The 12522-nt window shown below is 38.1% G+C and overlaps 1 protein-coding gene across 11 annotated transcripts in view; it reads right to left on the bottom strand.

The window, feature by feature from the left end:
- LOC112055300 (nuclear factor 1 B-type) overlaps positions 1-12522 on the bottom strand; it is a 78239-nt gene that overhangs the window by 21533 nt on the left and 44184 nt on the right. For all 11 annotated transcript variants that reach the window (XM_024095335.2, XM_024095336.2, XM_024095338.2 and 8 more), the window contains exon 2: positions 4261-4416. In XM_024095335.2, the coding sequence (XP_023951103.2) occupies positions 4261-4416 (156 nt within the window). The remainder of the gene's footprint in view (positions 1-4260; positions 4417-12522) is intronic.

Here is a 12522-nt window from a genome sequence, read left to right as displayed (position 1 = left end):
CATAGACTCGAATTGTGAACCTCCTCCATTTTTTTAAGTCAGTTAAAAATTCTTAAGTGACCTATGCTGGAAATCGGACCCCAGCACTACCAACAGCGAAGGGAAGGTTGTCAACTTTATCAATTGAATTCAACAAGAGGCATTAGTGAGTGCCTTTGTGGCGCCCATGACATACGATTTCTCAGAGTACGCGTCGCCTCCTCTGGCGCCCTCCTCGGGAGGTCTACGACCTCACGATCCCGTGCGATTTACCGACACAGTGTTGTGAACTGCACCATCCCCATGTTTTTTTTAAATTCTTTACAAGTTAGCCCTTGTCTACAATCTCACCTGATGATAAGTTTTGGCTGGTGGGAGGCTTCCGACGTGGCTAGTTACCACCCTACCGGCAAAGACGTACCGCCAAGCGATTTAGCGTTTCGGTACGATGCCGTGTAGAAACCGAAAGGGGTGTGGATTTTCATCCTCCTCCTAACAAGTTAGCCCGCTTCCATCTTAGATTGCATCATCACTTACCATCAGGTGAGATTGTAGTCAAGAGCTAACTTGTAAAGAATAAAAAAAAATACAATCTATGATAGAAGCCGGCAAACTTTTTTAATTTTTTTAGTATTATTTACAAGTTACCCCTTGACTACTATATCACCTGATGGTAAGTGATGATGCAATCTAAGATGGAAACGGGCTCACTTTATAGGAGGAGGATGAAAATCCACACCCCTTTCGGTTTCTACACGACATCGTACCGGAACTTTCGTTTTGCGTAGCATGAAAATCCACACGCTAAATGTCTTTGGCATCTCATCAAAAAGGCCATAGTTTATTTACGTTTCCTATTAGTTGCTACGCGTTTTCATAGCGTAGCAGTCAGGTTTAAGGGCGTAAGTTATGTTACCTGAGTAAGTAACACGAATTGATCGATCATTCATCACGAATGATGTACATTGTCAATTTAAGTGGGGTCGGCAAAATATGTCAATCTCCTCCATTCGTCTCTATTACTCGTCAATTCATCGTCACTGTCCTCTTTTAAACATTCAAAGATTATGAAAAACATCCTGTCCTCAAATAAGCTGTTTTCAAATAAGCTAATGATGCCTCCTCTACACACACATAAAACCTCATACACTAAATAATAAAAGATCCAATTTTAATGCACATTAGATTAAAGGTAGCGGTTTTCATCGTACATGTTAATTTAACTAAAAAAACACATTCATTTAAGGACATAAATACCACAAATAAAACGATTTCTGCTTCACCTATTAAATTACTAGTAAGCTAATACTGCATTTTATCAAAACAATCCCGTTTATTACCTCATCCTGATATAAATCATATAACCTAAAGCACCAAATAATAAAAGGCCCAATTTTAATGTGGATTAACCCATTGCATCATTGATTGATGTATCCAATCTTCATCGTATATGATACTCGTAGTTCTATTCAAAAAAGCACTTCCAAATCGCATTAATTCAAGGACATAAATACCACAAATAAAAAGATTTCTGCTTCACCTATTAAATTACTAGATACTCGTTGCTAACACTGCATTTTATCAAAACAATCCCGTTTATTACCTCATCCTGATATAAATCATATAACCTCAAGCACTAAATAATAAAAGGCCCAATTTTAATGTGCATTACTCCACTAAATCACCGGGGAGGGGACGCGGCGCGGAATTCGGTACGTTTGTATTATTTAACCAGAATATCTTCACCGGCTATAGACGCATTGCGACTCGCTGCGAATGCAGACATCTTTGTTTCGTACTATCTTCCGCATCGGGCAAATCTGTAAAACTAACTTGCGGGGCGAAAAAGGCGCTTTGCAATGCGGCAGGGGACTGTTTTGAATATATTCATTGATTCGTTATCACTAATAGAGTACGATCTTTGTGGGATTTTATTAATCGTATCAATTTTAGGGATGCATTCAAGATTCTTTATTGTTATAAACCGAACGTTAGAACAGTTGCAGCACAGCGTAACTATTACTATTCTATTACGATATTTTTATAACTAAACCGTATTAGCATTGAATTCGTATCAAAGTCATTATACTTGCTACCTTATAAACTAAATCACAATTTAATACTTTTTTGTTTTATATTTAATTTTTAATTTTAATAGTTTATTTAATTTAATTAATTTTAATAGTTTTTAATTGTACTTGTACTGCAGCTAAAAATATTGTAATCTTCGTTCGTGAAGAGATGGTGGTTGTAACACAAAATCTTTTATAGATTTTAGCATAACTGCCGTTTCAACCTATTCTGTATAAAAATGTTATTTGCTCAATAAATCATTTATTTATTTATTTATTATCTATATTATCGCTGCGAATGCAGACATCTTTGTTTGGTGCTATCTTCCGCATCGGGCAAATCTGTAAAACTAACTTGCGGGGGCCAATGGAAAAAGACGCTTTGCAATGCGGCAGGGGACTGTTTTGAATATATAGGGATTCATTGATTCATTATCTCTAATAGAGTTAGAACAGTTACAAAAAAACGTTATTCTATTATGGAATTGTTATATCTAAACCGTGGTAGCATTGAATTCATATCAATCATTAATCTAATTCGTAAAATCTATATAATCGCTGCGAATGCAGACATATCTGTTTCGTTCCGCATCGGGTAAACTGTAAAACTAACTTGCAGGGACGAAAAAGGCGCTTTACAATGCGGCAGGGGACTGTTTTGAATATATAAGTATAGGGATTCATTGATTCTTTATCTCTAATAGAGTACGATCTTTGTGGGATTTTATCAATCGTGACAATTTTAGGGACCAAGAAATCAAGAAACCGAGATTTTCTATTATATTACGTCTGATTTTTAACATTGTAAAGGAATGTTAATTAGCATGGTGTTATTTTCTGCCTTTAAATAGACATGATCTTAACCAGTCCATGCCCATACTTGTACCATACATTACATATTCCTTTAAATTCCATGCAGTTTTACTTACAATATTATTTTATTGATTTATGATATTTTTATAACTTTAACCGCGTGTGTATGGAATTCGTTTCTATCTCTATTATCTTCATTACCGTATTAGATTGAGAGAGATGAGAGAATTATAAAAATATCGTAACAAAATATCGCCACTGGATCTATCTAATCTATCTATCAGCTTTTAAGATTAGGCCCATACGGTCTGAAAGGGTAAATTAAATAAAAGCTTTATAAAGGCTTTTGCGAATGCGGCAGAGGACTGTTTGTTGTAAATAAATCAAGGGATTCAATGATTCGTTACCGAAGGATCATTCCGCGCATTGAGTTTGATGAATTTATTTTTAGTTTCATGGATATATTTTAGATAGATAGACATTTTTTACACAACTGCCCAAAAAAATAGTAGATATATATGGAACCCTTTGATAAAAGCTTTTGATTTTATAGAAGGGTTTCATAATTTTTATTTAGAAAAATATGCCACCATGTTGTGTTTTCTCGAAGATAGCGCAGCATTTTCAATGAAAGCTCCAAAAGGGTTTGACTTTTTTAGACATACTCAACAACTATCATTTTATTTCAACCAATTTACAAGAAACCTATGAATCACTCTATATATTAGTGAAAACCGCATGAAAATTCGTTCCGTAGTTACAAGTATATCGCAAACAGGCAGACAAATAGACGCAGTAACACTAGCAGAACCTCACGGTTTCGTCCACGTTGCTGCTACCCATACCAGTGGGGATACAGGGATGAAATGTAGCCTATGTTACTCCCTGATAATATAGCTTTCTATTGATGAAAGAATTTCTCAAATCAGTCCAGTAGTTTTTAGGCTTATTCGTTACATACAAATATTTCCTCATTATAGTACTAATGTAAATGTATGTACATTGTAGATATCAGCAGAAATATGTATAGATATGGAATCGTGATCCAATCAGAAATGAGAATGTGGATGAACCAAAGTCACTGACATAGCTCAGTGAGTCGCGAGGCTAAAGTGGTAATGGGCAAGTCGCATAGAATGGATCCCAAGGTGCTGGAATGGCGACCCCGTACCGGAAAGCGCAGTGTTGGTCAACCTCTCCACTAGGTGGACCGAGGACATAAAGCCGGTTGCAGGGAGCCGCTGAATGCTGGCGGCACAATACCATTGTGCTTGCAAGTCCATGCAACAGGCCTGTGTCCATCGGCAGATAATGATGATGGTGATGATAGATATGGATGAAATACAAAACTTCCCATTAGAAGTCGAATATACTAAAAAAATTAAAAATGTATTACCTGTAATTCATATTTGGTGTGTCGCTCTTCCTCGAGACTCATCCGTTTCTCGTGCTTTTTGTAATATTTCCTTTTGGCCGCTTGTAAATTGAACCACGTGTACGAAAAGGACTTTACGAAAGGCATCAGGGCCTCTATGAACGGATGGAACTCGTCCTGTGAACATTTAAACAATCCACAAAGATTAAAAAAACATTTGCCAAATCAGCAAATGTTGGCGCCCAACTTGGACTATACGATTTACAATGGCGCCCAATATGGGACTTTACAACCAATGTTGGCGCCCAATATGGGACTACATCGACAAAATTGGCAAAATCAATGCTTACGTCCAATATGGGACTATACCGCCAACGTTGGCGCCAAATGTGGGACTATAGTTTTGAAACTATTATTTATTCACAAGATTTGGTTTTAAATTTTGACTAATATATAGAGTACAAGGAACGACAAGTTTACTTTGCAAGGAGACTAAAGTTATTAAAAGTTTAGAAAACAGAGTTCCGAGTTATTCTACTTCAGGAAGACAATTAGACTTTGGTTGTAGTAGTAATGTAACAACACAAAGGCGATTGTGCGTAAACTAAAGTAACGTCAGCAAAACAGAAACTTATTAAATTATACAGAAGGAGGTGTATGACAGTGAAAGTATTTTACCAAAAAACCGTTGGTTAGCAAATTAACACCTTGTCATGAACATCATAATTTGTAAACTTGGTTATTATGTATCTCGATGACCATTCAAATAATGAGTCACTAAATTAATTTTCGTCGTATTTTCGTTTTTGCAATCATTTATCATGTTTTCAACGATATGACATAATTATCTTCATTTTACGTAAAATTTCTTTAGTATAGTAAATAGTAAGCAACGTTATTGCTTACAATAAACGTTATTTACGCTATATCGTTGAAATAATCATGTAAGATGATCGTAAAAACAAAAAATATCACTTCCACTAGATGTAAAATGGTGTAGTCAAGGTCATTTCGTTAAAATAACTATGTTAAATGATCACAAAATCGAAAATATGATGAAAACTATTGAGACTCATTATTTGAATGCTAAACCGATGTACATAATAACCCTGCTGTTTTGCTAACGTTCTTTAGTTTCACAAACAATTGCATCTGCAAAACCTATCACTAAAACCAAAACACCGTCTTCTAAAATGAAAATAACTATATTATTATAAAATAACACAGTTAAGTCGTCATTCCTTGGACCACCAATATTATAGGGACAATCAAGTTAAATTTAACTGATCAGTTAAAACAATGAGTATATAATAACGTCTATTACCTTGCAACTTGTTACATTTATATTTACATTCAAAGCATTCGTAAATTAAATAAAATAATAACCAAAGGCTAAGGCAAGTTATAGCGGATTGGATTTTGTTTGGTTATTTTACATAACTTATATATTACACAATTAGTGTTTTTATAAATTATAGGTTATACGTGTTTGTATGTGTGTTTGCTGATTTCTGCCAAAACCAAATAAGTAATCTAACAACCGTACCCACCAGTCATTTTCATGTACTTAATGTAATAATAATCAATCACGTCTCAAAAAATAGGATATTTTTTTTCAATTTAGTAGCACGATAATTAACAATTTAAGACCATTTAAAAAAAAGTGTCAACCAACCTATTACAATAAAATCAATAATATGCATGTGTCACTTGTACTCGAGTTAATCGTGTATTCACCGATGACGAACAAAATAATGTATTGTTGTGCTTTGAATCATAACGTAATGTATGCAGAGGTGGCCCGCTTTGACGGACTGTGTAATGAAATTCGCGATTGTTTTCAAAAAATTAAGGCGCATCCCGCCATGCTGCTGTCGCCTTAAGTCACTTACTTTAGTCTTCAGCAGGCCTAACCTGTGTAGTTAGCCCTTGACTACAATCTCACTTGATGGTAAGTGATGATGCAATCTAAGAAGCGGGCTAACTTGTTAGGAGGAGAATGAATATCCACAGTCCTTTCGGTTTCTACACGACATCGTACCGGGACGCTAAATTGTTTGGCGGTAAGTACGTCTTTGTAGGTTCGGTGGTAACTAGCCACGGCCGAAGCCTCCCACCTCTCAGACCTGGACCAATTAAGAAAACCTAAATCGGCCCAGCTGGAGATCGAAACCAGGACCTCCGGTCTGTAAATCCACCGCATACCACTGAGCCATGGCTGCTGTCAAGAATCATAATATGCGTCAAAGACATATCTTGTAAAGAGGAAGACGTTTTAGGATTTAAACTATAGTGAGTATTATTCATATTAAACTACACATTACAAAAACGGCTAAAACTCACGTCACGCTTTGTTTTGAACCTATACGGACCCTTAATCATGAGCTGGTTCTTGTAACGTGGCGTGAACCAAGCTGACAACAAACATTTTGGCTCACGTGAGTTTTAGTCGCTAATAGTTCAATATAGTTTCGAAGATAAATCGAAAATACCGCTCTCTCTTTCGTTGCGATGCGAAAAAATATAGTCTTGCTATTGGCGTAGGTACATATTCGGCCTACTGATTCTTTTACCTACAATATGAGCCATTTGGTCAGAACCCTTGAAACCTGCTAACTCCTGAAGCCATCACACACATCAAAGTTGCCTACCATGTACCTATAATACGAGCTTATGAGCTATGTGTTAGAGCAGAGTTTCCCAATCTTTTTCAGCCCCAGAAAATCAAGCACAGTTTTCACGGACCCCCTTAAAATAAACAATAGATCCGATTAGGTATTTATTTTCGTTATTACATATACAAAAAGGTACTTATAATTGTTTACCATGAAAAAAGTTTAAGTTGAAGTAAGCAGTATGATCAGTGTTGAAAGGTCAGACCCTCTCAATATTCAAATTAGTATTTCAAATACTAGACATAGCAATTATGTATGGCCCAGAGATGACACTGCGGACCCCCACACATATACACGTGGACCCGCAGGGGTCAGCGGACCACAGTTTAGGAAACGATGTGTTAGAGTAAGATCCCAGAGCGATCTGATACAGTTTATTTTCACAAACATGATGCAGGTTTTCAGTAGCTTCTCATGTGCTTCGAATACATGTGTATTTGCTGAGACTTACTCTCTGATACCTGGGCAGGTACCAGGTGAGAAAGGTAATTAAAAACTGTTAAGTAATTACGCAAATCTCAGCATGCGAAATTTCTTCCAAAATTCCTCAGTGCTTGAAGACGAAAGTCTTCGATCAGTGCGTGTTGCCAGTGATGACATACGGATCCGAGACTTGGTCGCTGACTATGGGCCTTATTAGAAGGCTCAAAGTCACTCAGCGGGCGATGGAGCGAGCTATGCTTGAAGTTTCTCTGCGTGATCGAATCAGGAATGAGGAGATCCGCAGACGAACCAAAGTCACTGACATAGTTCAGCGAGTCGCGAAGCTGAAGTGGCAATGGGCGGGCCACATAGTTCGAAGAGCCGATGGACGTTGGGTTGGACGACGATGGGTCCCAAGGTGCTGGAATGGCGACCCCGCACCGGAAAGCGCAGTGTTGGTTGACCCCCCACTAGGTGGACCGAGGATATCAAGCGGGTTGCAGGGAGCCGCTGGATGCTGGCGGCTCGAGATCGTTGTGCTTGGAGGTCCATGCAAGAGGCCTATGTCCAGCAGTGGACGTCTATCGGCTGACAAGGCAGGCGAAGCCAGGTTCATCTTCGTGATCCAAAACATAGTCACTGGACGAAGGAAGGGATCAAACGTATGGCTGTGCCTTAACAGCAATTTTTGGATAACAGTAAAGTCATCGTAAATGTCAGTATGTTGTTGCACCGCCGGCCATCAATTCTCGGAATGATTCGACGTTTACCGAGAACACAGGATTTGAATATTAATACGAGGAAGACATGGCACGTATAACCAAAAAGTTAGGGTATGCATTGCTTTTATACACATAATTCAACATTAAAGTCCATGGGATCTGACGGTCAATTTACTAACTTAGAGTAACTAGTGGATTTACAAGAAAATTACCAACCAATAGCTATTGTTAGTAATTCTTGAGTTACGTCATTCGTATTCACTATTTAGGTATCTAATGTTAATTGTTCATAAAAAAAACATACATACAGCCGAACATAAAACCTCCTCCTTTTTGGAAGTCAGTTAAAGTTGGTTAAAAAGGTTTGGTATAGGTTCAAAAGTTTATCTTGTGCCTACTGACAAACTTTACACTGATAACCCTACTATCATAGAGTAGATGACGGTAGATTCGCCACGTTCAGAATGTTCTTCAAGACATCTTCTAGGCTTTGATGCTTCAATAACAAAATATGCCGATTGAAAATTATTTTTTCGTGTTTATTATACTCGTAGAAATCATTATTAGTAAATGGACGTTTAAAAACTTATTTTAAATTTGCAAACAGATCCGCCATTAGAATAGGTTAATACTGCATAAGTATTATTAAAATGAAGGACTTTTGCCAAGTAGGCTGTTTAGTATTTTGCCTAGATATGCGCCCTTTCACCTACGGATAGCTTTATGAGGTATTTATTTATATTTAGCTTTGTAGAGTTCCGGATAAGATGACCCTATTTTTCGCCATAGGGAAATCCTCATGGATACCATTGCACCATGGCAACGCGCAGAGTGTGTGTCGGTTTCTTACCGATTATAAGCACTTTTTTTCAAAAATTCTACAAAATATTACGCCATAAATTTCCCAACTCTGGGCCGCTACCATAGAAAACACAAGAATTTCTTGTAAGTAAGAAAGTCTTGAAATTTCATAGCCCAACCCAATCCAGGATCTGATGTTCTCTAGCCATTCGTATAACCACTAAAATGAGGTTTAATGAGGAATTAACTCGACTCGCTGAGCTATGTCAGTGACTTTCTGATTCGATCACGCAGAGAAACTCCAAGCATAGCTCGCTCCATCGCCCGCTGTCTTTGAGCCTTCTAATAAGGCCCACAGTTACGATAATATATCGCTCACTGATAATGTAGCATTCCATTAGTGCAGTAACCAATCGGTCCAGTAGTTTCAAAGCTTATTCGCTACAAAACCACAAATCTTTATCCCTATTTAATATTTGTGTATATTTGTGTTAGGATAAGGTTTTCCTCGAACATTTTTGACTACAATACTTGTAAACAACATTTCCAATGAGCCAGTCGCAATCACCGCGAATAGACATCAAAAAGGCGATCGCGATTGTTTCATTTCGAAGTCGTCAATCGACACGGAATGTCAGCTTGTGTTGCGCAATTACCCCACTGATTCATACGAGTGACTTTCGTGATTACTATTTATATCCTCTGACAATACTGATACAAAGATCAATAAAGTTTTTGGTCTTTAATGTTATGTGATGCGGTCACAACAGAAGGTATATAAATACTTAACATAAAACCAAACGAATTTCGATCAATCTCATTTTTTTTATTTTTTATTAACTAGCGGACGCCTGCGACTTGTCCGCGTGTTCAGTTCAGTTCAGTTCAGTTTTTCACAAATCCCGCGGGAACCATGGATTGTTTCAGGATGAAAAGTAGCTTATGTGTTAATCCAGAGCAAAATCTATTTCCATTGAAATTTCAGCCAAATCGCTTCAGTAGCCGCAGCGTAAAAGAGGAACAAACATACTTACACACAAACTTTCGCCTTTATATTATTAGTGTGACAAATTAGACCTTGACCAATCTCACCTGATGGTAAGTGATGGTGCAACCTAAGATGGCAGCGGTCTAACTTGTTGGCAGTAGGATGAAAATCCACTCCATTCGGTTTCTACACGACATCGGACCGGAACACTAAATCATTTGGCGGTACGCCTTTGCCGGTAGCGTGGTAACTAGCCACAGCCAAAGCCTCCCACCAGCTAGACTTGGACCAATTAATACAATCTCAATTGTCCCAGCCGGGGTTCGAACCCAGGACCTCCGTGAAGAAAATCCCCCGCGCATACCACTGCGCCACAGAGGTCGTCAAAATTTGATCCATTAGAACCATCTCGATTGTTTTCCAAATAGACCACTCTGACGGATTGATAGTGTTGTGATTCTCAATATAGAGGTCCTGGTTTCGATACCCAGCTCGGGTCACTTTGTTTATGGTCTGGTGGTAGGCATCGGCCGTGGTTAGTTATCACCCTATCGGCAAAGACCGCTAAGCGATTGAGCGTTTCGGTACGATGCTCATAATGTACTCATAAAAGACACTACACACAAACATACACGTCAAACTGATGACACCCCTCTTTATACGTCATTAAAAAATGCAACCCAACCAATCCAATCACAATCACATCCACGACAGAAAACATTAAAAAGTATCATGAATGAGAATCATACAAGTCTCCACACCCGCAGGTCCAGTCACAACAGTTGGCAAGGATGCCAGACGCACGCCGCGGTGCCAAGCAGTGCCAAGCAGTGTTGGCAGGACCTGCCGCCACGTGCCGCACTGGCAGGGGAAAGTGACCGCGCTGCCAGTGGCAAGACCATATGTTAGGTGATTGCACTCGAATCAACATTTTTTGGCTTTGAAATATGTTTATGATATACGTAGCTATTATAGTACTAGAGGACGCTGCGCGGTTTTAGCCTTATAGTTCCCGTTCCTGTACGAATACAGGTAAAATATAGCCTATAGCACTCGGGATAGTGTAGCCACCCAACATGATGATTTGAATTCCCTGTAGATGAGTTCCTTAACGATAAAGCTGCTTGGAGGCCATTGGATCAGCTTTCACCTTTACACCGGAAGTATAAACTGTAAGAAATTGTAATTCTTATCAATTGTAAATTATAATACTGTGTGACTTTTTCATTTCAAAAAAGCAACTGTTGTACTGGTATCTTCTCAGCAGAACCTGCCTTCGGAACCGGTGGTAGAATCTTTACAAATAGTCAAGTGACGTGTTAAAAGTGCTTGTAAACTGAGCCTACTTAAAATAAATGAATTTTGATTTTTTTGAATTTTGTACAGTGAAAGAATTACTAAAAACGGTTCAGTGTTTTCAGATGTGCAGGGTTGATATTCGATCACTCCATTAAATCTCTATATGCCTATCGTAGATTTTTATTCTTTGAAACTTATTAAAATTGAGATTTCAACAGTTACTGGGTTATTCACGAACTCAACATTAAGATATTGTATAGCCATTATATGGCTCATTATCTTTGTGAAGAAAAGTCTACCAAGTTTGTTTGACATACGTTTTACATTGCAACTTCATTAAATGATACAAAACTTAATATTTCGTATAACTTCTATAGAAAACATTTTTATTTTCTGAACCTGTTCTATCAAATGCACTGCAAATTAACTTCACTAAGACTGCTATTCCACCGACGTGGAGCGAGGCAACGGAGCCGAGAAACGGAGAAATATTAACCAATAGGATTGCACAAAATCCGCACCTCTTAAGAAAACAGGGACTTATGAGCTAGTTTAATTCATATAAAACCGGTAAGTGGAGCGGGGAAACGGAGCGGGTTTAAATAAATTTAATTTAACATTTATTTATATAACACTAGCGGACGCCCGCGACTTCGTCCGCGTGGAATTTAGTTTTTCTCAAATCCCTCGGGAACCATGGATTTTTCCAAATAAAAAGTAGTCTATGTGTTAATCCAGGCTATAATATATCTTAATACCAAATTACAGCTAATTCGGTTCAGTAGTTGAGGTATCCAGAGTAAAATCTATTTCCATTCCATATTTCAGCCAAATCGTTTCAGTAGTAGCGGCGCTAAAGAGTAACAAACATCCAAACATACATCCAAACATCCATACAAACTTTCGCGTTTATAATATTAGTAGGATAGTCTGCAATTCCGTTCCGGTGGACAGACACAGTAGGCAACTCCGCCTTGACAATTAGACAGTTTCTCCCCTACGCTCCGTCGCTCCGCTTCGGTGCACTGGCAGCCTTAGTGGAGTTGAATTACTGTGGCCAGTGGACAGTGGACAGGCAGCCTAACACGGATGCGCTTATGCAAGCCGAATGCTCGCATGCGATTATCCTAAACATATTCAAATCCTATGTTCCTTGAATACTGCGCGTCATTCCGAGAATTGATGTCATTGCGCTGTCACTTGTCAAGTCGTTTGATGCGTTGTTTTAGCTTTCGCCTTGAACACTTTTGACAACTGGCGGTTATGAAAGCAATTAGATTAGAATTTAGTTTTTATAACCTGATCAGAAATTAAATATTGGTACTCGAATTAAAATCTTTGTAGAAGAAAAAAATTACAACAAATACATATTTAC

The sequence above is a fragment of the Bicyclus anynana genome, chromosome 25, assembly GCF_947172395.1.
Source record: "Bicyclus anynana chromosome 25, ilBicAnyn1.1, whole genome shotgun sequence".
NCBI classification, from domain to species: domain Eukaryota; kingdom Metazoa; phylum Arthropoda; class Insecta; order Lepidoptera; family Nymphalidae; genus Bicyclus; species Bicyclus anynana.
The sequence above is the reverse complement of the archived record's forward strand: the minus strand, read 5'-3'. Positions and strand labels throughout refer to the sequence as shown.